Source organism: Myripristis murdjan, chromosome 4, assembly GCF_902150065.1.
Source record: "Myripristis murdjan chromosome 4, fMyrMur1.1, whole genome shotgun sequence".
NCBI lineage: Eukaryota > Metazoa > Chordata > Actinopteri > Holocentriformes > Holocentridae > Myripristis > Myripristis murdjan.
The window spans coordinates 8,875,759-8,900,329 of NC_043983.1; the positions used below are offsets into that span (position 1 = coordinate 8,875,759).

Sequence of the window (24,571 nt, forward strand, 5' to 3'; positions counted from 1 at the left end):
GCATGAGATATGTCAGGGATTAAGATGAAAAAATGGATAACTTGTGCTTGGTGTAAACTATAAAATATGTATAGTTAGTGTATGTGTCATGTTAGTGTCATGAAACCAAGTGGTTATTTTTTTGTCTCCCTTCCGACCTTTTTTTGGCTGACTTTTCCCAGTAATGACTTAAACTAGTCTGTTATGTATTGAGGACGTACCACCACTTGGTAGGAGAACTGGTTTGAGTGACATGGATAGATTTGTTCTGCACTGTTGTTGGTGGGAACAAATGCCAGATTATTATCATCAAACCCTTTGAAATCCTCAACATGAAACACGTACTTATTGGCACACATAACAACAAGCCTGTTGTTGTACATAATGCTTTTCTCCAGATGTCTGGGTAAATTACTCATCCTTTCCTGGATCTCCAAACTGACTGCAGGCAGGGAAGGGCATGTGACACCACTGTTTGAGCAATCTTCATCACTCATATATATCTTTGTGTTCCAGAGTATGTTGTGAAAGGCAAAGTAGGCACTGTTAAGCACAGGCGTCTTGAAACTGGACCTCAGGTTGTGATGACGTTGGCCGCTAAGAGTGTAGACTCCAAACTCTTGGTAATCACTGATGTCCTGTGCATTGAAGGTAAAGCTCCATGGACTGCCAGTGTAAATCCTGGATGTGTAAACGTCCTCTTTCTCTGCCAGGTTGTCATGCAGCATCCCAAAGGGCAGGGCATTGAACTGAAAACCCTGCAACTTGCTAGCCTGGTACTGCGAGCCTCTAACTTTGAATAAGTCTTCAGCTGGTATCATGGGGAACCGGATGAGCTCCAAAAGGGTTTCAGAAATAGATATGTTCTCTTGGGCCGAAACCCAACTTTTCAGGCCTTTAAAGAGGTAGGTCTCATTGGGCACCACCAGGTCTGAGCGGGACAGGAGAGCCTTGACCAGATCCAGGGAGAGACTGCGCCAGACTGGGGAACGGATCAGTGCCTCACAGTTCCAAGCCAAATAGCGAAGACAGGTTTCCTGCAAACTCCTATCATCTGTAAGAACAGCATACTCATAGAAAGACCTGGGAGTATGAAAAGTAGGGTCATCTGGCAGAAACCAGCTGAAAAAATTTGCTGCCTCATGCTGAAGAGGTTTCACACTCCAGTCAGATGCCATCTTATGAATGCACTGGGCCGAGGACAGCGTGATATTGATCTGTCGTGTGTAGAGGTACCTGGAATTTAAATAATTTTATTTGCAAGGTTTAGGTATCACTCATTCAACACATGCAAAGATTTGTTGAAACTGCTTCTGTGATGTTGAAATATTAGAGACACTGCTAAGCCAGGCTAATCAACAAAAAAACGAAAAAGAATTATAAAGTGTTGTAGCTTTTCCTGACAAAATTAGAAACAAATAGATGGCAGTTCAAAGTCACAAATTCGTTTTTACCTGACGAAGCTTGTGACGTGTTGGCTGCAGTTGGAAGTGACGTGAATGCTGAGTTTGTTGTTTGTTAGTTTGTCTTCCTGTGACGTTTTGAGGAAAGAGCCCAGAGAGAGGATGAGCCTGTGGGCGCATATTGTCTCCACAGTGTTGTTGTTGTCCACCACCACATCAATGTCCACATCACAATCACGTTCACTATCAAACAGCTCCCCCAGTTGAAATGAGAGGCTTGAATTGTGGTCCAGAGGATAGTCCTGACTGACATTCTCACTGATATCCAATGGTGGGTGAGAGTGGTTTTTTTCAGATTGAACTGAAACAATAAAAAATTGAAATGGTGAGTAATACGTGAGCAAGAAATGCCTTGTGACTGAAAGGTCTACATCTGATTTCACCACTGAAAGTTGACAGTCTGTGTATAGTCCTTGAGAAACACACTGTTTCACTCTCGCACACAGTTACACACATTTGACCTATGAGCTGTTAAGCTAAACCACAGTGTACTGTGTTTGCCCCCAAGCAGTTCCACTGGAGCACCTCTGGGTGCCTTGCTCAAGAACATCTCAGCAGAAGCTATCAGACGTTATCATGGAAGTAGTAAAGAACATTTTTCATTCAATCTCCCTTCCCGGACAATCTGGGATGTGAGCAAACAGCTTTCTGGTAACAAGCTTTAGACTATTTTTAGAAAACGGGCATTAAAAAGTGGATTTTATATATATACAAACACACACACACACACACACACACACATATATATGTACATATACTATGTGTGTGTGTGTGATTGCATGTTCATGTGCATGCAGTCTGAATGTCTACTCTGAGATTCTGAAGAACATCTGGTTCCATAGAAGAAGATTACTAAAGTTGATTAAAATGTTTGAAAGCATTTAAAGTACTTCTCAACAATAAACATCTTATAATGGCTAGTGGAAAACCGTAGCATAAAGAACTATAATTTCATTTCCTTCAATAATAACATAACAGAGCAACATAATAGATAATAATTCAACACATTCAGAAAATGGGCCAAGACTAGACTAAAAGTGAGAGTACATCAGTGCTCATCAACTGTAGATATAATCAGGGCTTGAAACGCTGTCCAGTACAGCTGCTGTTCACAGAACTGATGCCAAAACACACACTTTTTAAATGTAGCTGTGGCCCAACCATACAATAGGTTTTGACCTAGTCTTACTTATCGATGCTCTGTCCTATGTGGAGAGGTCACATTTACATTGAGGTTTTGGGATTGCATTGGGATTTAATCCAAATATCTCTCAAAACCTTTTAAGTTAAGCTTTGTGTAACTCTGATTGTGTAAATCTGATTCCATACTGTTTGTGTTTTATGTGCCAAAATAATTTTGCAAACCACTAGTATGTGAAATTGATGGTACAGGCATGATTCCCAAAACTTAGTCTTACCACTTTCAGTTTCACATATAACACCAGCGTCTTCGGTAGGACTGCAGTTGTTCTCTCCCCACTCGCTGAACGTGCACTGAGACAGCTTTCTCTCTGTCCCGTCACATCTTACGTCATCCATCCAAATTCTGCCACGCCCTAACAACAGACATCAGCCACAAAACATAGTGATTTACAGTTCTGTAATGGTCAATATTATTCTAAACTACAGCTTTACACAAGCTGCTCAAGGAGCTTGTGGGTTGCCCCTCGATGTAGGAATGTCAGACATACTGAGGAGTTGCCACATCCCGTTTTTTATCCTGCTTTTATTTCAGGGATTACCTGAACCAAATTCTGCTCCGTCTGTGGCACGTTTTGCATCAGGGAACCCAAGCTGACGACACACCACTCGGGCATCACTGAGGTCCCAGCTATCATCACACACAGTTCCCCAGTTTCCATCATGGTAGATCTCCACACGGCCCTCAGACGGAACCTGACCATCAACCAGCCTAATGTCCCCTTCTCTAGACCCTGAAGAGATGCAACAGAAATCAGTTAAACATGATGTACAGGAACAAAGTCACCTCAAATGACCAAATCCAATGATTGGCTTCCAAATATGTAACACTTACTTGTTCTTAGACATCTGTTTTAGGCTGTAACTGCCAGTCACAATTTGAAGATATAATCAATTTCCCAAGCCACTATAATACAGGCCAACATATGATGGGCAGACTGCTAGTGATAGTTCTAACATGTAGCGTGTTGAGTGACACTGAGAGCTATAACAGAGTTCACGTCAAATATTTACTTTCTTAACAACTGTTGAAATTGACCAACAACTAGCCTACATGTAGCTAACTGCCTTGTAGCCTAATGCAAAGAGTGTTATTCCCTTTGAATGTCATTTCCTCTGTAAGATCTGGAGATATGTACTGACTGACTGAGTTACTGACTGTTGACAAGTCGATTGCCTTGACTGGCTCGTGAAGAGTAAGCCTCTAGCTGCCTTCATATAAGTATGTCAACTGCTAGTTAAGGTTTAATGCCGGATCTGACAAAGATAGTAAATTCAGTTGGGATGCCCAAAGATGAGAAACTGGGGTGAGATGCCCAGTATTTTGCCTTGTGTGATCACATATGCTTGACTTCTTCATATGTTGCAGAGCCACACATATGTATACCACCCTGATTCTGAACGGTAAATAAACCAGCTTGTGTGGAGAACAATGTCTGTGAGTCAAGCTGTCAAATAAGCGATAGCCTACCCACTCTGGATGTGACAGTGCCACTTCTCATCGGACTCTCTGTAGCAATTCAGCCATTCCGGACCTACAACCTAGTATCAGCTGTTGATAATTCAAGCTATTTTCCACTAGTCTTTTGAGCCAGAGAGTGGATTACTGCAGTAATCTGCAGTCACATCAAGATCCAGCAGACCCTAGCACCCAGGCAACAAGGCAGACTAGTGAGCAGTCTCCCTGCTCACTTAGTAGATTACAGTGTCAATACAGGAGTACCAGGGTCTCTGAGGTTCCTCCAGAGCACCCTCACCATATATTCCTCCATGATGCAAGGGGGTGCATGGTTAAGGCCAAGGCCGGTCACAGGTCATCTATGTTTATTGTCCACACTTGGGCTACAATGGCATTGCCAAATGGACACAATGTCCTACAATTATGAATGAATGAATGAATCAATTAGTTTATTTCGGTACATTTCAAAGACTGATTTCTCAGTTAGATTATGTAACCGAAAGGGTGTAGGTAGGAGCAAAGCTTATATAATCCGACCCCTTTTACCTTACAAAGTTACACTCGTCATAACAAATACATAAAGAGCAAAGCGCAAGAATTTGAAATTTAGCGTATCGGTAAACTTAAATTTCCCATCATAGCAAAATAAAGAATAGCGCATAGCGCACAACCCAAAAATAACAGCACAGAATTAACAAACTTAATTTTCCATACTATAACGAGAAATGATTTTGTTTTTATAAAGTCTTTTGAGGCTGACTAATGTGCAACATAATTTTATATTTTCGGGACAGTTGTTCCAGATGTTCACCCCTTTGACAGATACACAGTGTTTGCATTGGTTCAAGTCTTTGGTTTTTCAAATAATAAAGTTCCTCGCAAGTTGTATCTGGTGTCCCTCATTTTAAACAGATTCTGGACATGTGGACGTAGAAGTTTGTTTTTAACTTTGTACATGGTTTGTATTGTGATGTAATCAACTAGGTCCTTGAATTTCAGAATTTCTAAGCAGATAAATAGTGGGTTGGTTGGCTCACGGAAAGGTTTTTTACTGATGATTCTTATGGCTTTCTTTTGTAATAAAAATATTGAATTAGTATATGTTTTATATGTGTTTCCCCAGACCTCAATACAATATGTCATATATGGAACTATCAATGAGAAATATAAAGTGATTAATGCATTTTGAGAGAGGAAATCTTTAGCTTTGTACAAAACTGCAATGAATTTTGACATTTTGGATTTGACATAACTTATGTGCGATTTCCAACTCAGTTTGTCATCCAGAATGACTCCAAGAAATTTGTTTTCAGATACTATTTCAATTTCAGTATTATTTATTGTTATGTTTCTGCTTAAATTCACAGGCTTATTTCCAAATATAATGCATTTTGTTTTACCAAGATGAAGTGATAATTTGTTTGAATCAAACCATTGCTTGAATTTCTGCAGTTCCTTCTCCACCATGTCCAGAAGCTGTCCCAAATGATCCCCACTACAGAACACCGTCAGCAAATAAAATACAATTCAGAGACTTAGAAACCAAACTTAGGTCATTAATATATAAAAGAAACAGCAATGGATCAAGTACTGAACCCTGCGGCACCCCACATGTAAATTTCAAAAATCTCGTCCTATGAATTCCCTGCTGGTTACAATTTGCACCATTTACTAAGTTCTTGCTAGCTGATATGATCCCCTGGGATATACAACATGTAATGTTTGTGGACCACGAAGTGGAAATGGGGTGACCACATGTTAAAAGAGGACCTACTCAGTACATGGTGCACTTGGGAAAGTGAGCTAAACAACCTCCACAACATCAGCCTGCAGTTGATCCATGTGGGTGGCTGGTTCAGAGCTGGCAAAGACATAGACCCAGACACCATCCACCATCTTCCATCATCTTAGACCCTCATCACCCGATCACAAAGCTGTCATAAAGGATTACAGCCAAAGGTTGCATCACCCAGGCCCAGAAAGAGTATATGCCGAATTACGCAGGAAATACTGGATTCTTCATAGAGGAAGAGAGGCACTTTGTGGACAACCACAAAAGTGCAACAAATGTCAGTGTTGGCGGGCCAAGTCTCATCCGTCAAAGATGGCCAACCTCTCTATAAGAATGACCATATGCGGCTGGATGATGCAGTAACAGATGCCAAGGCGTTTGACGAGGTGTACCAATGCCAGTGGTGTTTATTCACCAAAAGCAAACAAACAGCAACACAACAAAACCACGGTAGCAGCACAGGCAGTGAGACCTAGCAGCAACACAGACAGATGTAAATTCACGCCTTAAATACTGTGTCCCTGGTAGGCTAAATTGGATGCTTACACTAACAGGTATAGTTAATAAATTATTTCATACTAAGTTATCATAGATAAGCAATATAGAATATAATTTTACAGCTATTATTTACAATTACAAATGAAACAAAACTACAATAACTATAGAGTACATCAACTACCAATCCCCCCCCTTTCCCGTCGTGTTACTTGATCCCTCCCAGAACGTTTATGTCGGTATTGGTACCACCCGGGATTCTTTTGGCCGTAGAACGTACTAACTTACTTATAACACCGTTCATCAATTACAAACAAACACCCCCGCAAGCGCAGTGTCTGAGGCTGATTCAATTTCAGTTCTTTCAGGCGGAGCCAAGCACTGACTACAACCCCCTCCCCGCCTCCACCAGAAGACCAGAAGACACACATCGCTCACGTTTTTCCACTGTTGAATACACATGCTATGAATGATTCAGTGAATAGAAACAATAAATAGTCTGTATAGAATGTGCTAATATGAGATGTGCAAATATTCAGCGCAAACAATAAAGTGCAAATATCGCAACTAAAGTGCAAAGTGCCATTATTAAAGTGCATAGTTGTCTGTTTAAAGTGCAATTTATACCAGAACAAGTTGTACAATATTTACAAGGCTAAAGCTGTCAGTCACTAGTAACAAAGTTACCTTCGTTACACTCCCCCCAGCAAGACTAAAACAGTCTTCTACTCAACTGGAGTCAATTGCTTCGGCCCATATGTCATCAAAGTATGACAAAATGAGAAAAGATTGGGAATACTCTTTAAGTGCTTGACATCTTGGGCAGTCCACCTTGATCTATTCACAGGGATTGGTTCTGACTCCTTCCTTCTTGTTCTGAGGTAATTCATTGCCACACATGGAAAGCCCTTTGAGATTTTGTCAATCCAGGGCACAAACCTCAGAGAGGAGAGAAAGAATTGAAGAAAGCCTTTGCTGCCCTGGAGAATTACCAACAAACACAATTATCCAGCCAACAGATCAATAGATTTGTCTTTAGCCTACCAAGCGCCCCCCATGTTGGAGATTGTTGGGAGCGTGAGATTCATTCCCACAGGGCTGCTCTGCAGACAACTCTTGGAGCACAGACAGTGACTGAGAAAGTGCTGAGGACAGTGCTTGTGGAGATTGAGAGCATACGGAACTCAAAGCCTATTGGCTAGGTCTCCTCACTGACCCCAACTCCATCACCCCAAACTGCCTCCTCAAGGGGCGGTGGGATTCAACACTACCTCACATGGTTTATAGGGACTCTAAACTGTTGATGGAGACATGGGGCTTTATTTTCCTGGCGCAGCACAGGGTGGCGCAGTGAGGCGAACCCCGCACAGAGCTAGTTTCGACCAGCGCAACCCGAGGGGCACACAGTTTCGTATTTTGGCAGACCGACGTGCGCTGAGATGGGAGTGGCGGCGCAGCAGGGGGAGGTGCTGACAGATTCAGAGTGACATTTTTGTGCCAAAAGGCTTCGCCGAGGTGCGCCCAAAGCTCGACATCTGAAACCACATCTACTTTCAGCACAAGGCGGAGCGGAGCCAGCATAGTGGAAGTTTGGCTGACCGGCACACAGTGCGCACACGTCACCAAAACCTCACAATCAGCACAAACGGTGCCAATCTCCTTTGATCTGACATCAGTTGTGACGGGACAGTCGATATGGAGATAAATTTATGTGGCATAGTGTTTTTTGTTGGTATTTATTGCATTGTTAATGTGCCTGACATTCCGGAAACCTGCCTGTGAGGTTTTGGTGACGTGTGCGCACTGTGCGCCGGTCAGCCAAACTTCCACTACGCCGGCTCCGCCTCACCTGCGGCAGTAGACCTCCTTGTCAGTTGTGTTTAAACGTTAATTACGCCTTCGCGTAGTGCATTTTAAAGGCGAGGACAGGGGCTCATTTGATTGGTTTAAAGTGAATCGGCTGTGTCAAACCCACTCCACGCCTTCTCTCCTCCCTTGCGTCGGTAGGAGGAACGGCGGAGTACTTGCGCCACAGCGCATGGCGTGCCAAAATTGCAAAATCCTCTTGGCCACACCCAGATGGTGAAGTGCAGCTGTGCTGCACCCCCACCTCGCCCGGTCTGCGAAAATAGAGCACCTGATGTTGATGAAGACACAGCCAGATTCTGGATGATCACTTTAGTAGGCACTTAATCAGATGCTACTTGCTGAGACTTTATGGAGAACTGAAGTAACGGACTTACAGACTGGGGACATTGTTATCATAGTCCACTGACAACTGGCACACGACCTTTGGTCAGTTGGGAAAGGGGTCCAGGTCTTCCCAGGTACAGAAAACAGAGTTCAATCAGCTGATGTAGAGGTCAAGGAAAGGTCTTATACCAGACTTGTCAAGCTCAAGTGTTTTGCCTGCTCATTCACACTCTCTCTCTCACTTTACACCTGCAACACTTACATTAGGTTTTGACCTATGCTCTATCCCATGCAGAGAGGTCTCATTTACATTGAGATTTTGAGAAATGTTCAAAGAAAGAAATATTCCTCTTAATCCAAATGTCTCTCAAAACCTTTTAAATTAAGCTTTGTGTAACAAGTCTGTGGCATCCATCAAATCTGATTCCATACTGTTTGTGTTTTATATGTCAAAATAATTTTGCAAACCACTAGTATGTAAAATTGATGGTACAGGCATGTTTCCCAAAACTTGTGTAAAGTCTTACCACTTTCACATATAACACCAGCATCTTCGGTAGGGCTGCAGTTGTTCTCTCCCCACTCGTTGAACGTGCACTGAGACAGCTTTCTCTCTGTCCCGTCACAGCTTACATCATCCATCCAAATTCTGCCACGCCCTAACAACAGACATCAGCCACAAAAGATAAAATGAATAGAAACAAACTTATAGTAACAGTATTGTGATTTACAGTTCTGTAATAGTCAATACTAAATTACAGCTTTACACAAGCTGCTCAAGGAGCTTGTGGGTTGCCCCTCGATGTAGGAATGTCAGACATACTGAGGAGTTGGCACATCCTGCTTTTTATCCCAGAGATTACCTGAACCAAATACTGTTCCCTCTGTGGCACGTATTGCACCAGAGAACCCAAGCTGGCGACACACCACTCGGGCATCACTGAGGTCCCAGCTATCATCACACACAGTTCCCCAACTTCCATCATGGTAGATCTCCACACGGCCCTCAGAGGGAACCTGACCATCAACCAGCCTAATGTCCCCTTCTCTAGACCCTGAAGAGATGCAACAGAAATCAGTTAAACATGATGTACAGGAACAAAGTCACCTCAAATGACCAAATCCAATAATTGGCTTTCAAATATGTAACACCTACTTATTGTTAGACATCTGTTTTAGGCTGTAACTGTCAGTCACAATTTGAAGATATAATCAATTTCCCAAGCCTGGCACTATAACACAGGCCAACATATGATGGCCAGACTGCTAGTGATAGTTCTAACATGTAGCGTGTTGAGTGACACTTGCCTCATCCAATCAGACAGTGTTAATCCAACCAACCACTAAGTTTAGACAGTCAGCAGTAGGACCTTAAGTTGCTGTTGCTGAGTTGGTGGTGTGTTATAGTGTGAGTGCTATAAGAGAGTTTACCTTGAATGTTTACTTTCTTAACAACTGTTGAAACTGACCAACAACTAGCCTACATGTAGCTAACTGCCTTGTAGCCTAATGTAAAGAGTGTTATACCCTTTGAATGTCATTTCCTCTTTAAGATCTGGAGATATGTACTGACTGACTGAGTTACTGACTGTTGACAAGTCGATTGCCTTGACTGGCTCGTGAAGAGTAAGCCTCTAGCTGCCTTCATATAAGTATGTCAACTGCAAGTTAAGGTTTAATGCAGGCTGCCGGATCTGACAAAGATAGTAAATTCAGTTGGGGTGCCCAAAGATTAGAAACTGGGGTGGGATGCCCAGTATTTTGCCTTGTGTGATCACATATGCTTGACTTCTTCATATGTTGCAGAGCCACACATATGTATACCACCCTGATTCTGAACGGTAAATAAACCAGCTTGTGTGGAGAACAGTGTCTGTGAGTCAAGCTGTCAAATAAGAAATAGCCCGCCCACTCTGGATGTGACAGTGCCACTTCTCATCGGACTCTCTGTAGCAATTCAGCCATGCCGGACCTACAACCTAGTATCAGCTGTTGATAATTACTACTACTACTACTACTACTATTACTACTACTAATTATAATAATTTCATTTACATAGCAACTTAAAAGACAGAGTTTACGAAGTGCTTTGACAGACAGAGCAAAGCAGAATTATGAGACAGCCAAACAAGAGCAAGACAAAATTAAGGCAAAAAGCAAAGTATGATTAAAATAGGAAAACAGGAGTTACAATCTACAGTCAAGAAAAGCTTAATGGATTGCTTTTTCCAGATCAGAGTGTGAGACCTTTGGTTTAATTCTGGAGATAGTTCTGATCCAAAGGAAGCATGACTGTGTAAGTCTGAATCATACTGAATTCCCAAATTTCTGGCAACCGGGTTTACATTTGCAGACAAAGGGCCAAGGCCACTTGCAATGAAACTGATAACTGGGGGGACTGAGTTGAAGATAATTTTGTGATAATTTTGTGCCATTCCAGTGATTGTCTCTATCACAGATTGTGTCAATCATATATTGAGACAATCTGAATCTGAATCTGAAGTCTGAAAGAATTAACTGCTCTCTCCTCCTCTTACCTTGAGGAGAACAGTTTGTTTCTGTTTTGTCTGTGTCATGTAAAGCTCTAAAACCTGACTGAAACGTCTCAAAGATGATATTGTGACACATAAAAGCTAAAAGTTGAGCAGAAACCACTCTTTCTAAAACTTTCAATAAAAATAGAACTTTGAAAATTGGTCTAAATTGTCAAGAACAGAGGGATCAAAGTTGGACCACAGCATGTTTGAAAATAGATGGAAAAATTCCTGTGGCTAAGGAGCTATTAATAATTATCAATACTGGGCCCAGCTGTTTAAATAACCTTTTTAAGAAATTTTGTGGGAATAATATCAAGGCCGCAAGTTGATGATTTCATATGAGATATGATTTCAGCTACAAAGCATAATGAAATATGGGGGAGAAATTTTTTGCCTTAAATCCTTGACTGTAGTCATAAAAAAAAAAATAATAATAAATAAAAAAAATTCTCACACGTCTCTTGTGAGGCATTGGTAAGATAACAGGTAGAGGGAGTGATGACTGAGTCTATAACCATGAAAATGATTCTGGGATTAGAGTGATGAGCTAATATTAGAGAATGAGGATGTTCTTGCTTTTTTTAACTGCCTTTTGATAATTCATAATTGCATCTTTCCATATATGATAAAATACATGTGATTATTACATAATTGGGCCACCCTGGTCTAAGTAGGTTCGTGTGTTGCCTGAGTGAGGTTAAGATTACAAAGTGTCAATAAAATCAGCTTGAAAAGGGCAACAGACATGTATGTTAAAATCTCCTAAAATAAGAATTTTGTCATACTGTGACATAAAATGGGATAATAACCCAGTAAACTCTGGAATAAAACCATTGTTTCGCTTGGGCAGTCTGTAGATTATTAGGATTATCACAGGATCATTAGAATGTATCATAAAACCAAGGTTGTTCAAGGTGAGATTCAGGCTATTTTTCACAAAAAAATTATTTATATCTATCACTCAAATAATCTCTGAGTGCTATATTACCTGATGCTAGAATTTTGCTAATTTTCACAAGAAGATAATACATTATAAAATGTTTGTTTATATTACAAAACACTTGATTTTATGACTTCAAATAATTTATAATTATTTGAGTCTGGCTGACCAAGTTTCCTCCACATATGTAATATCATAAATTCGATTAACATGAAAATGCTTCTAAATTACAGTAATGAAAATATTTGTAAGTACATTACTGACTACACTTAATAGTCCTAAACTGAGAATGTTTATTTTGCATGAAGAGATAAGAAAAACATTTGTTCTGATAAATGAGAAATCACTTCTGTCTAATGGATGATTGCAAAAGACATTGGTATGAAGAAAGATGATGGCTTTGATTGGGACGTTTATGGAAAACCATCAAGTTGTTCTCATGTTCATTGTGTTTTGTAAACTGCCATACCATTTCAGTTGAATTAAATTAATTAAAAGCTCTACTTACACTAGTGACAGTAATGGGAAAAAAATGCTACTGAGTGAATGCAGCTTCACAGAATAAACAATGTACTCACCAGCAGAAATGGTGACAGTTAGCAAAAGGATGCCAAAAACCTTTGCCTTCATTTCAGTTGTTATAAACTGGGGAACCAAAGGAAAACAAGGAATAACAGGGACATACCACTTCATTTCTATTTTCAGAAATAAAAGTCAGTATGACTACCTTCCTTACACAGCCACACATAAGATACTGGGACTCCTATTTTTATATAAAGGATATTCAAGACATTTTCACAACATAGGAGATGTAATAATAGGTATATCAGATTTCTTATACTTGTAGATCAACCATTTTTCTTCATTGTTGTTGAAAAGGAGAATGAACTTACCAGAACTCTGGACGGAGTAGGAGCTGAAGAGATGTGTCTGAGTTCAATTCTCCAACAGTAGTATAGCTGCAGAAGTCTTGCACAACAATTTTCCAGGAACCTGTTTCCTCATTAATATTTACCAGAATCAAAAAAATCTGTACTGATCCCCACGGGGAAACTGAGTGAATACCCTTTGGGTAATACCTTTACAATATTTACCAGATTGCTGTCTACGCCACGACCATTACCACTGTTACATCAATTACAATTTTGTCTTTGTTAGTGACAATGAACATGTGAGAGACAAACCAATCAGCTTTGGGCCACTTAATGCCAAAGTCACCTAAGAATGACCTGGGATCATATTTTCTGCTTAATATAGTACAATATGTAGTGATTTACATGCTCGTGCACAAATGACTCTGACACAGCAGTGAGGGATCATGTGTTGTTGTGTTGTGTTGAGAAATAACTAACTTTGAAAGTAACTGAGGAGAGGGGCAGAGCTGTCCACTGATCTCCATTTGGTAAGTTGAATCAAATAGCAACATTAAACATTGGAATGTAAGAAAATGCAATCACATCCCAAGTGCAATATAAAAATGATTGTGCAAAAGGAAGTAGTCCAACAGCTGGATAATCTGGGTTCAAAACCTAAATAAACTTTGACTAAATATTGACAACAAATAACAGAAACTATTTCATGTGTAACACAAGATAAGATAAAGAGTGAATCATTAATGCCATCAGCACTCAGTAACTCAGTGGAAAAAACAAAGGCACTCAGTCTTTGAATTAAGCAAAATAGTTATATAATTGCTTGAGCAAGACAGCTAAGCAGACCAACACGTATCGACTCTCAGTCTTCTTTGGGGTCTGACAAAAACATCATCAAGTGGAATTGTAATCCAGCCGTGGGTGGCATTTCACCCCACAATCCAAGGCCACCAACCCAATACTTTAACCCCCATATATACATAATAGCCAAGGGAAAAAAAATACAATAACATGGAAACAATAAGTGGAAGTACACTTAAACGAGGAAGAAGAAGAAGAAGCAGAAGAAGAAGACAGGGTGCCTTCGTTTTTTTTCCCATGGTTGTCTGCATCACTTATAGATTGATATCGAACAAGAGAGGACTTTGTTTCTAAACAGACTTTTACCTGCCCAACTAAAGAGCACATGTCCTATGAGCCACTAAAGAACCTGCAGCGCTTCTTACTCCTTTTGTAAGTTGACTGACTGACAGGATAGTAAAGTGACTGTCCTGTTTATTCCAAATGAACTGCAAATTGTCATTTCCCGGAGACTAACCTTAACCCCAAACAAAATGACTACGTGCCTAAGAGAGGACTCCTACTCCTTTTGTAAATAGTGACTGTCCTGTTTATTCCAAATGAACTGCAAATTGTCATTTCCCGGAGGCTAACCTTAACCCCAAACATAATGACTACGTACCTAACCCTTAGCCCCCTTTCAACATGGGGACCACCCAATTTGAATGTTATCACACTATTAAATGGACATTATCGGTCGTAATCACCCCCACAGGTATGGATTACTAGGTCACTACTGTCCCTTCTAGTGGGTCAGCAGACTGTTACCATCTTCCTATCGTAGGTCCATCTTAACCAGTCGAGTGGGACCCCTGAGCCAGAACATTTGAGTGGTTAAGAGCAACTGACAAGAGGAATAGATGACAGCAGCCTTCTGACCCAGTAGAAGGTACAGTAGGGCCCTACAGGGTTGGGAGGGGTGTATCCTATGTATTTCATTGGACTGAAATGAGAAATGAGCTCCAAAGTTCATTTCAAAGTCCATGTTGACTCACTGAATTGTTTAGGTCTTTTTTTGTACATTTTGTACATTTTAAAAGCTATGGTGAGCAGTTGAGAAACAGGCAGCAACCCTCTGGTAACTGGCACGCTGCCAGTGGGAAAACTCTGCTCTACAGCCTCTCCCTAATCTTAGCCACAACTAGTTCATGCCCAACCCTAACCATAACCCTAATCCTAACTCAATAACCTTATAATCCTAATCCTAAATCAAAATCACTGACCGCTCGCTTGTCATGTATAAGAGGCTTCCAGTTCTCTGGAAGAGGAAGAACTGGTCCCTCTCAGGTCCTGGTGGAGCTGCCCTTCACACTGGCCCTAGAAATGTGGTCTCTGTAATGTATGGCTGCTGAACTTTTCATTGCATGTCCACTCTACCCCGCCAGCTGTGAATATGACATGGTCCTTGGTATTCCATTAAAGTTTGCAACAGCTCCTGCATTCAACTTTTCAGTGACAGTGTTCTTACTACAAATGAAATATCTCCTTGTGGAATATTTCATTGTTTGTAGACATTTCCTTAAAGTTTCTTCAATTTGCATTCCAGGATATATAGATTATACTCAGAGTCAGCTTCCACTCTAGATTTTATAGCTCAAAGTTTTTTTCAAAGTCTTTCCTCAGAGATAATTATTGCACTGGGCATCACTGGAAACTAAAGGCAGTGTCACAGCACTACATGTATCTACGCTGTGCAGTTCACTGTCCTCAGGATAAATGAGCTAACTGGAACGCTTTACAAACATCAGCAGAATATGTGAGCGAGACTGGGATCCAGTCTCAGGAGACCAGGTTCAAACAGCTGCCTGGATGAGCTTAGGCAGGGAGGTGTCAAATTCTTGAATAGAATAATGTTTTTTTTTTTTTTTCTCAAGTTTTTTTTTTTTTGTGGTTCAACTTATCCTGTCATCTGAAAGTAAGTGGTGACATGGCAGTGGTCCCTTAGCAACAGAGGTTTATGGATCTAAAGAAGGAGATGCTGCAGCTCGATGATGCCCATATAACACCCACTGAGGGTGTAACATCCAACATCCACAGAGCCTTCACTGAACCAGCAGCCCTCTGTCAAGAAGGCAAAGGAGAGACTCCATGTTGATGCAACAGGTTGGCGTTGTGTTGTGTTGTATCATCTCATTCTGCTGACTGTTGACATGCAAGACATTTTAATAACCTTTGATGTCAGCTGGAGTTCAAACAACAAGAGTCCAAAAGGACAAGGGTCGTGTATGAATGTGAGGACAGACACAGGGAGGCTCAACTACATCTGAAAAGTTCACTTTTTCCATATATCTGACCAAAATGAATCAAAGTTGGTTGGAGCAGTGTCTGAGCATATTAATATGAGTTTTCGACTTTGCAGGGTGGTGTTAGCAACCACTGTCGCTGGTGAGGAAACAGCTGCCACCCAGCAGACGAATGTCTCCTTCAACCTGGAGGCTCAGCACAAGAAAGCAGATTTCTACATGTCTAACATGTCTAAAGAGAGAGTGTCTTTTGTAGTTTTGAGCTTCCACTCTTGTCAGTGTGCTGGTAATACTGCTGCTGCTACTGCTACTACTACTGCTACTGCTACCAGTATTTTTCCTTCTCTGGGAAGTGAATAGAAATTGAAAGCAACACTGATTTTATTTGTATATTTTTTAAAAGTATATTCTAATCATTCTTTGACTGACAAACCTAAAAAGGCAGAAAATAAATCAGACAGTTGTGGCTCATAATCTTTATTCTCTCTCTCATGCACCACGTTGTCCAGAGCCGCAGAACAGGCCATTTCATTCTATATGCAAAATTCAGTGGTGTTATAGATATATGTGTTTTTAATTACTTAACATTCTACTTAATCATAATGCACTGAATATCATAATATATTAAGCTGATTAGCCGACATATGACTGCTTATTGCAAACACAGTTACAAGGGCCTGTGTAGTAACAGACAAATATTATATGCTGGCCTGGGCTAACGATCCAAATTATTCTCCCAGTTTTGATGTCTAAACTGCACTAAACTAAAGAAAACAAAGCATTAGTATTTGATTCAGTTATTACTGTCATGTTCATAGTACATGGCACAGTTGGAATTATACCTGCAAGAAGTTATTATTGAATGAAACATAAGATTGGTTGGGTTTAAGTACCTCCACTTATTGTTTACACTATATTGTAATTTTTCATTGGCAATTATGGGTGCTAGGTCAGAGGTTTGGCGCCCTCTTGTGACTAGGCACAAAGCCATGGATTGTGGGGTGAAATGCCACCCTCTTATAGATTAATATCAAGCAAGACTTAGCCTCACTTTCTTAATGTTACAATTTTGGTGAGACTGTATGCTACTTTAGGGCTAGTTTGATTCAGTTTCTATGTTGATTTTTTTTTTTTTTTTTTTTTTTTTTTTTTTTTTTTGTCTTTTAAATGAACATTTGTAATCAATAAATCTAGGCCTACTTAAATCAAAGCAAAAATGACCTAATTTTAAGTATACTTAGAGTAATGTTGCCAGATTAATTTTAGCTAGAAATAGTAGCCTAACTGTTGGATGCCAGGCATAAAGAGGGTGGAGTGAGGCGTTACTAGGCAACGGTAAACTAAACTCAGTCGAGGACATGTGTACGTGTGTGTGTGTGAAGTATCAGAGATTTCTAATTTTATTCATGGGACAGAGATTCGCCGATGGTGCCGCTTCAACTGATTGTCCCGGGACTCTCTTTCAAGCTACGTTACCAAAATAAGGATGTCAGCCCACGAGGAACGAGCGAAGATTAGCAAAGTTAAGAGTTTTTTTCACGAGTGGGACTGTGGTAACACGACAGTGCGCTGCCGCATGTTGAACGCCTTTCTGGTTCAGAGTAGCGGGAAGACCTTGGTGGAGTTGGAGCTGGAGTTTGCCCAGGCTGCCAGTCTCTTTCTGGGTCGGATCTCCACGTGGATGAAACTGACGTATCCTTTGTTTCCTCTGTGATTTCGGGCTGTAAAGGCGCTAGGCAGCAGCGTGGGCCGGGATGTGCCCTTGTGTGCGCAGGAGGTGACTGTGGACCCCCTCCACCTTCATCTTCTCCCCACACCACCTTTATTCTATACTGAGGTGGAAATAATCACATTTATTCATGGAGTGTAACTGAGTAAGCTTTTTGTGTACTTGTAGCATACATTTTTGCTTGAGTATTGTCCTTTTTAAATCACACCCATTACAGAGAGCAAATGATAAATAACAGATTGTGGGGTCTTTCACAATAAAAGCTCAGTCAGCAAAGAGAGAGGCAGGAGAGAAATCAGTGAGTTGACCTGACTGTGAGACCCATGTACACTCAGCCATCATATTACACTATATTACCAAAAGTATTCGCTCACCTGCCTTTACTCATACTATGAACTGAAGTGCCATCCCATTCCTAACCCATAGAGTTCAATATGATGTCGGTCCACCTTTTGCAGCTATTACAGCTTCAACTCTTCTGGGAAGACTGTCCACAAGGTTGAGGAGAGTGTTTATAGGAATTTTTGACCATTCTTCCAAAAGCGCATTGGTGAGGTCACACACTGATGTTGGTCGAGAAGGCCTGGCTCTCAGTCTCCGCTCTAATTCATCCCAAAGGTGTTCTATCGGGTTCAGGTCAGGACTCTGTGCAGGCCAGTCAAGTTCATCCACACCAGACTCTGTCATCCATGTCTTTATGGACCTTGCTTTGTGCACTGGTGCACAGTCATGTTGGAAGAGGAAGGGGCCCGCTCCAAACTGTTCCCACAAGGTTGGGAGCATGGAATTGTCCAAAATGTTTTGGTATCCTGAAGCATTCAAAATTCCTTTCACTGGAACTAAGGGGCCAAGCCCAGCTCCTGAAAAACAACCCCACACCATAATTCCTCCTCCACCAAATTTCACAGTCGGCACAATGCAGTCTGAAATGTACCGTTCTCCTGGCAACCTCCAAACCCAGACTCGTCCATCAGATTGCCACATGGAAAAGCGTGATTCATCACTCCAGAGAACGCGTCTCCACTGCTCTAGAGGCCAGTGGCGGCGTGCTTTACACCATTGCATCCGACGCTTTGCATTGCACTTGGTGATGTGTGGCTTGGCTGCAGCTGCTCGGCCATGGAAACCCATTCCATGAAGCCCTCTGCGTACTGTACTTGGGCTAATCTGAAGGTCACATGAAGTTTGTAGCTCTTTAGCAATTGACTGTGCAGAAAGTCGGCGACCTCTTTGCACTATGCGCTTCAGCATCCGCTGACCCCTCTCCGTCACTTTACGTGGCCTACCACTTCGTGGCTGAGTTGCTGTTGTTCCCAAACGCTTCCATTTTGTTATAATAGAGCTGACAGTTGACTGTGGAATATTTAGGAGCGAGGAAATTTCACGACTGGATTTGTTGCACAGGTGGCATCCTATGACAGTTCCACATTGGAATTCACTGAGCTCCTGAGAGCGGCCCATTCTTTCACAAATGTCTTGTTTCACAGTCTGCATGCCTGAGTGCTTGATTTTATACACCTGTGGCCAGGCCAAGTGATTAGGACACCTGATTCTGATCATTTGAATGGGTGAGCGAATACTTTTGGTAATATAGTGTATGTGTTTATTCCACTTTTGGCAGTTGAGTCTACAGGGTCCTCACTTTAATCAACCCTCGGCAATTTTGTGCAATGCACCTTTAAAAGAATCTTGTTTGAAGTGTGTTCTCTTATCCTTTTCTAACTGCATGGAAAAGATCACAGCAAACACAGTTGCTGCTTTGAAAAAGTAACTAAGTAAGTTTTCCTCTGAGTACTTTTTAAATGACCTACTTTTATTTTTACTTCAGTGGATTTTTGCAGCGTTACTTCTACTTAAGTAGAATATCAGCAAAGAAACAGTGCTTCTACTTTAGTAGCAGTTTCCACCATTGATTCTGATGGCAGTCCTTTCCAACTGAACAGAAAAGTCACGGCATTATTTTTGAGAGGGTTTCAGGCTTGTTCATTTGTTTTTTAGATTTCAACCAAGCTTTATTTCAAAACCAAAGCAGTGTGAAATAAAAATGTTTAGAACACGCCAGGACCACAGAAGTCACCTGGTATTAGACTGTGAAGGAATTGAACTTTGACACCACCTTTTGGCTATTCTAATGGACATTTTGAAGTCAGAGGATTGTGGTAACAGATGGTACCATGTTGTCATTTCTCAGAGCCAGAGCAACCAGTGAATTGAAGGTGGAGTTATGGTGACCTGTCAATGATTAGGCAAACACAGCCTAAACCATAAGAACACACATAAGAAGTGAAATATGCCACTTGGACCACAATTTTTTATGGGGGAAAAATTGACCACAGTCTTAGCAATAAAAATCTGATGTGGTTTAAATGACTTTAATAGAGGTAGAAGAGGTTTTGACCACTAGATGGCGTTAGTGGAGCTGTCTCTGCTGCCACTCTCCACTGGCTTCAACATTCACCAGTGAGTGTGAAATCACTGAGACGGAAACCTTCACTGAAAATTCAGATACATGTTTGGGACATGCTTGGGACTCCAGCTGAAAGCAGTCGGAGTTTTCCTCTCAGCATCAAGCCAGTGAGTGAGATAAAATGTTGCATGATAATGTGTAAACAATCTGTGAATCCTCAGGTTGTTGTTGTTTTTTTATTCCACTAGCCTATCTTTCTCTCATTCCTCAGTGATCAGTACCTCATCGAGTTCCTGCAGGATGGAGGTGTTCTCACCCTCCTGGACATTTTAGGCCAGACACAGATCAAAGAGGAGGACAAGGCAGAAGCGCTCCGCCTGCTGCTCATTTTCTCTAATGCTGGCCGCAGGTTCAAAGAGTTCATCTGTGAATGCCATGGTAGATTTTTTTTTTTTTTTATAGGTCTCAGAATACCCTTACATGGTCTGTCAGTGCAGTATTCATTACACTATAATGTGTACTGAATATACAGTATACCTTTCATACATGCATGCACTATATAGTGATGTACAAATTGTGGAATATGTTTTGAAAATGTATGAAAGTGCAAAATAATGAATATATACATAAAATGAAAAAAGTTAACAAATTAAAAATTTAAATACTAGGAATAAATAATGTTGATAAAAATCATACTTCTCTATAAATAGGTGCATTTTCAACTACTTTTTAAATCTATTGACAGAGGGAGCCCTTGAACTACTAACTGCTATATGGTGGCAATTTTGAGTAAATCAGTATTTAATTATCTCAAAAAAGCTGCTTGAAACATGATTCTCATTTCTTATCTTATGTCTTAACATCAAGTAAACTACTACTTCTACCAATTTTAGAATAATACAAAATGTTTGACTCATGCACCAATCCTTACATGATAAAAAAAATAAAAAATAAACAGTGAACTGGCAGGGAAAACTGCAAAACCTGAAAACAAACAGTCTTGGTTATGTTAGCCACGTGTGCTTTAAAATTTAGATGAGTCAGTAATTACACTCAGGTTTCTTAATAGCTGTGAAGCCAGATCATCTTTTTTGTTTAAAATATTTTTGACATTTACCATTTGGCCCTGCAAGATTTATGCAGATCTAAAGGATCCATTATATGACCCATCGCCTGAGGTTGCTTGGTCTCTTCTGTTCTCTGCATGTTTGCAGGCATGAGAGCCATAGCCGAGTGCCTATCCACTGCACGCACAGAGGAAAACCAAGAGACCGCATGGGCCCTGCTGGAATCCCTGTCGCATGGGAACCCCAAATACCAAAACCAAGTATACAAAGGCCTGATCGCCCTTTTGCCTTGTACTTCTCCAAGGGCACAGCAGCTGGTCCTGCAAACCCTACACACTGTGCAGGTACGGCCAGAGTGCACACAAAGTCATGTATTCAGACACAAAAGCTCCTCCTCACAAACTCCATTTTCATAGCAAAGTATTGGATACAACACAACTGGTAAAACTGGATGTGTCTGACATACGAGACAAAAGAGAGTTTCTTTATTAACCTCCAACAGTCCAAAATGAAGTCCGCCCATCCCAGCATTGTAGAGCCTTTGTTGAATATGCTCGGGTCCCTGCGTTTGGAGGTACAGGATGAAGGTAAGGTTTCTGCCTCTGTAGTGCCGCTGCCAGTCCTTACCAGTTAAACTGGATGGATTTAAATGACTCTTTAGCCACTATGGCTAATGGAAAAATCACTACCTGTTCATGGAGCTTTGTGATTTACCTTATGTGACGCTGCTCTTTTCCTGTCTGTCTTTGTGGCAGCTATTAGTCTGATCCTGGACCTGGGGCAGCATGAGGTGAGGCCAATGCTGCTCAGTGGCCTGGTGGCACTGCTGAAGCCGACCAAGGAAGAAGTTCAGCAGCATCAGCTCCTAGAAGGTGTCATTTGCAAATTTTTGGTTGGGCCTGTTTTTTTTTTTTTTTTTTTTTTTTAAAGTGTAGCAAGCTTTGAGCAAATATGTTGTGATTTCAAACTCAGAACCTGAGATGACCAAGATGACTGAATCACTACCAGTGTTTGTCCAACAAGCTGCTGCAGCCAAAGCTGTACGGTATGGCAATAATTAATAGACAATATACTGTGAACACAAATATTTCAGTTCATATTGCCTTGACATGAAGCTGGTGATGTTTTTATTTTGTTGAATGTGTTGAAGGCTGCTGGCCCAGGGGAGTCAGCAGCTCTCAGAGGAGCTGCTCTCTCTCAGGCTGATCCACCATCTTCTGTACGCTATGGGCAACAGGGAACACACTGAGGCCCAGATACAGGCCAGCCTGGCCCTGAAGGTGCACACACACATCCAAACTGTATACAGCATATACACTTGCCAATTTCACCATCAAAGCACCCGATGATGCTCTTTACTACAGCTACTTGAAGGTTCTTGGGTGAGTGTGCAAGAGACTGTACAGACGCCTGAAACATTGTGCAGGGATGTGCAGTTTTTGATCAAATGATAATCTTGATTATTTTCATGGGTGGATTGCATTTATAATTGACTTATTATTATTGGATTATTAATTGATGATCGGAGGAGTTAATTTATTTAATGTACATTTGCCTTAACTGTAGTCTTCAATTACTGCTCTGCTTGACCTCTTCTTGTATTTTTGCATGTAGCATTTTGTCAGCTCGTACTCAGGTATTGCAGAACATGTGCACAGGTGCATGGGCAGTGTGCTTTTTGAAGCCTTCATGGTAAGCTCAATAAACTAGGAGGGGGAAACCACACTCATTACTGTGATGCAAAATTGTTAATTTTCTCAAGTATCAACATAATGCTTTCTATTCTCTCAAGCTATTCAGTGCATAACAGGGAAGGTGAAAAGGATAATGTGTGTGTTTGCTAGAATATGGTGCCAGCTCTATCCTTTCCTTACAGAACACAGCTGACAAAGTGCACATGTATATGGATGAAGTCCAGGCAGAAATCCTGCTGTCTAACAAGGTGAACATATTGGAAGGTAATGACTGTAATATCTGGAATAGAGATCCACCTAATCATTTTTTTTCTATTAGATGCTGAAATATTTCTTTTTTCCCTCTTCAATGTTTGCTTTTCAGCTCTAGATGGCAAGAGCGCTGCAGACTGACCAGTGCAATGTTTTGGACATCTGGGACAGTGTTACTAAATGTTATACAATTATCACTACATACATTTGGAAACACTGCTGGACGGATGTGACATTTTGTGCCTTCAAGAAACTTGGATGGCCAAACAAGATCTGGACAAGTTGAACACCCTACACAAGAACTTTCATGGTGCTGGACAGTCCACTACAGATCTCAGCATGAGAATGGTTCAAGGTAGAATAGCTGGTGGTGTAGCGATATTGTGGAAAATAAAATATGACCCATTAGTGAAGGTGGTACGTCTAAATGTTGACTGGGCCATTGGGTTGGAGTTTAATCTTAATGAAAACAAATTTACTATTTTAAATATTTACACACCGTATGAATCATATGACCATGAAGATGAATTTCTAAACAGGTTGGCTTTTATTCAGTCCTTCATATAGGACAACAGTTCAACTTGTGTCTATGTCTTGGGTGATTTTAATGCTGACATGTCAGATAGCAACTCACTATTTGCACATCTGAAGCAGTTCTGTAATGATACTAATCCAATTCTGTCCAGTCAAGCTCTGTTGCCTGCTACAAGTTTTACCTATGTAAGTGAAGCGTGGCATACAACTTCTTGGTTAGACCATATTGTGACCACAGCTGATGCTCATGCCTCACTGCAAAGCATAGAGATATGTTATGGGCTGGCCACATCTGATCACATTCCAATTGCTATGCTGTTAAGCATCGAGAGTGTACCTCTGCTGGCCAGCTATGGTAATGCTGCTTCTTCAAGTAATGTCAAACTGGACTGATCAAAATTGACCCAAGAGGACATGCACAGATATTCTCTCTTAACTGACAATTTACTAAGTGATGTTGAATTGCCCAGAGAGGCGCTAATGTGTTCGGATATGAATTGCAAGGATATGCATCATGCTGATAAACTTTGTGACATGTATGATGATATTGTTAAATGTGTTTATGCTCCCAGTGTACCTTTTTTAAAGCACAAGAGAAAGGTACCTAACATCAAACCTGGGTGAAGTGAGTTTGTGGCTGAGCAACATGCCGCTGCTAGAGAGGCCTTTAAACTCTGGTTAGGGGCAGGCAGACCTAGACAGGGGGTGTTGCTTGATAATAAGAAACTCACAAATGCTAGATTTAAATGTGCACTTCGTTTTATCAAGAAAAATGAAAACACAATGAGGGCTGACTCGCTAGCCAGAAAGATGCAGATGCAAATCTTACTGATTTCTGGAAAGAGGTCAAGGTCATGAATAATAATAAAACGCCA

General features: G+C 41.0%; 2 protein-coding genes across 2 annotated transcripts in view; one reads left to right on the forward strand and one right to left on the reverse strand.

Annotated features, from left to right (window-relative positions):
• LOC115357925 (uncharacterized) overlaps nucleotides 1-9,640 on the reverse strand; it is a gene marked incomplete at its 5' end in the record, with an annotated part of 29,739 nt that extends 20,099 nt beyond the window's left edge. The window contains 6 exons of the mRNA XM_030049686.1: nucleotides 254-1,215; nucleotides 1,434-1,700; nucleotides 2,851-2,998; nucleotides 3,185-3,376; nucleotides 9,112-9,240; nucleotides 9,445-9,640. Of these exons, the coding sequence (XP_029905546.1) occupies nucleotides 254-1,215; nucleotides 1,434-1,700; nucleotides 2,851-2,998; nucleotides 3,185-3,376; nucleotides 9,112-9,240; nucleotides 9,445-9,640 (1,894 nt within the window). The remainder of the gene's footprint in view (nucleotides 1-253; nucleotides 1,216-1,433; nucleotides 1,701-2,850; nucleotides 2,999-3,184; nucleotides 3,377-9,111; nucleotides 9,241-9,444) is intronic.
• Nucleotides 9,641-17,499: 7,859 nt separating this feature from the next.
• armh1 (armadillo like helical domain containing 1) lies at nucleotides 17,500-23,303 on the forward strand. Its single transcript, XM_030049687.1, has 11 exons — nucleotides 17,500-17,705; nucleotides 20,248-20,316; nucleotides 20,421-20,587; nucleotides 21,364-21,560; nucleotides 21,719-21,803; nucleotides 21,972-22,088; nucleotides 22,189-22,261; nucleotides 22,367-22,496; nucleotides 22,831-22,908; nucleotides 23,093-23,174; nucleotides 23,275-23,303. The coding sequence occupies exons 1-11, from the start codon at nucleotides 17,500-17,502 to the stop codon at nucleotides 23,301-23,303; spliced, it is 1,233 nt and encodes a 410-aa protein (XP_029905547.1).
• Nucleotides 23,304-24,571: the final 1,268 nt, after the last annotated feature.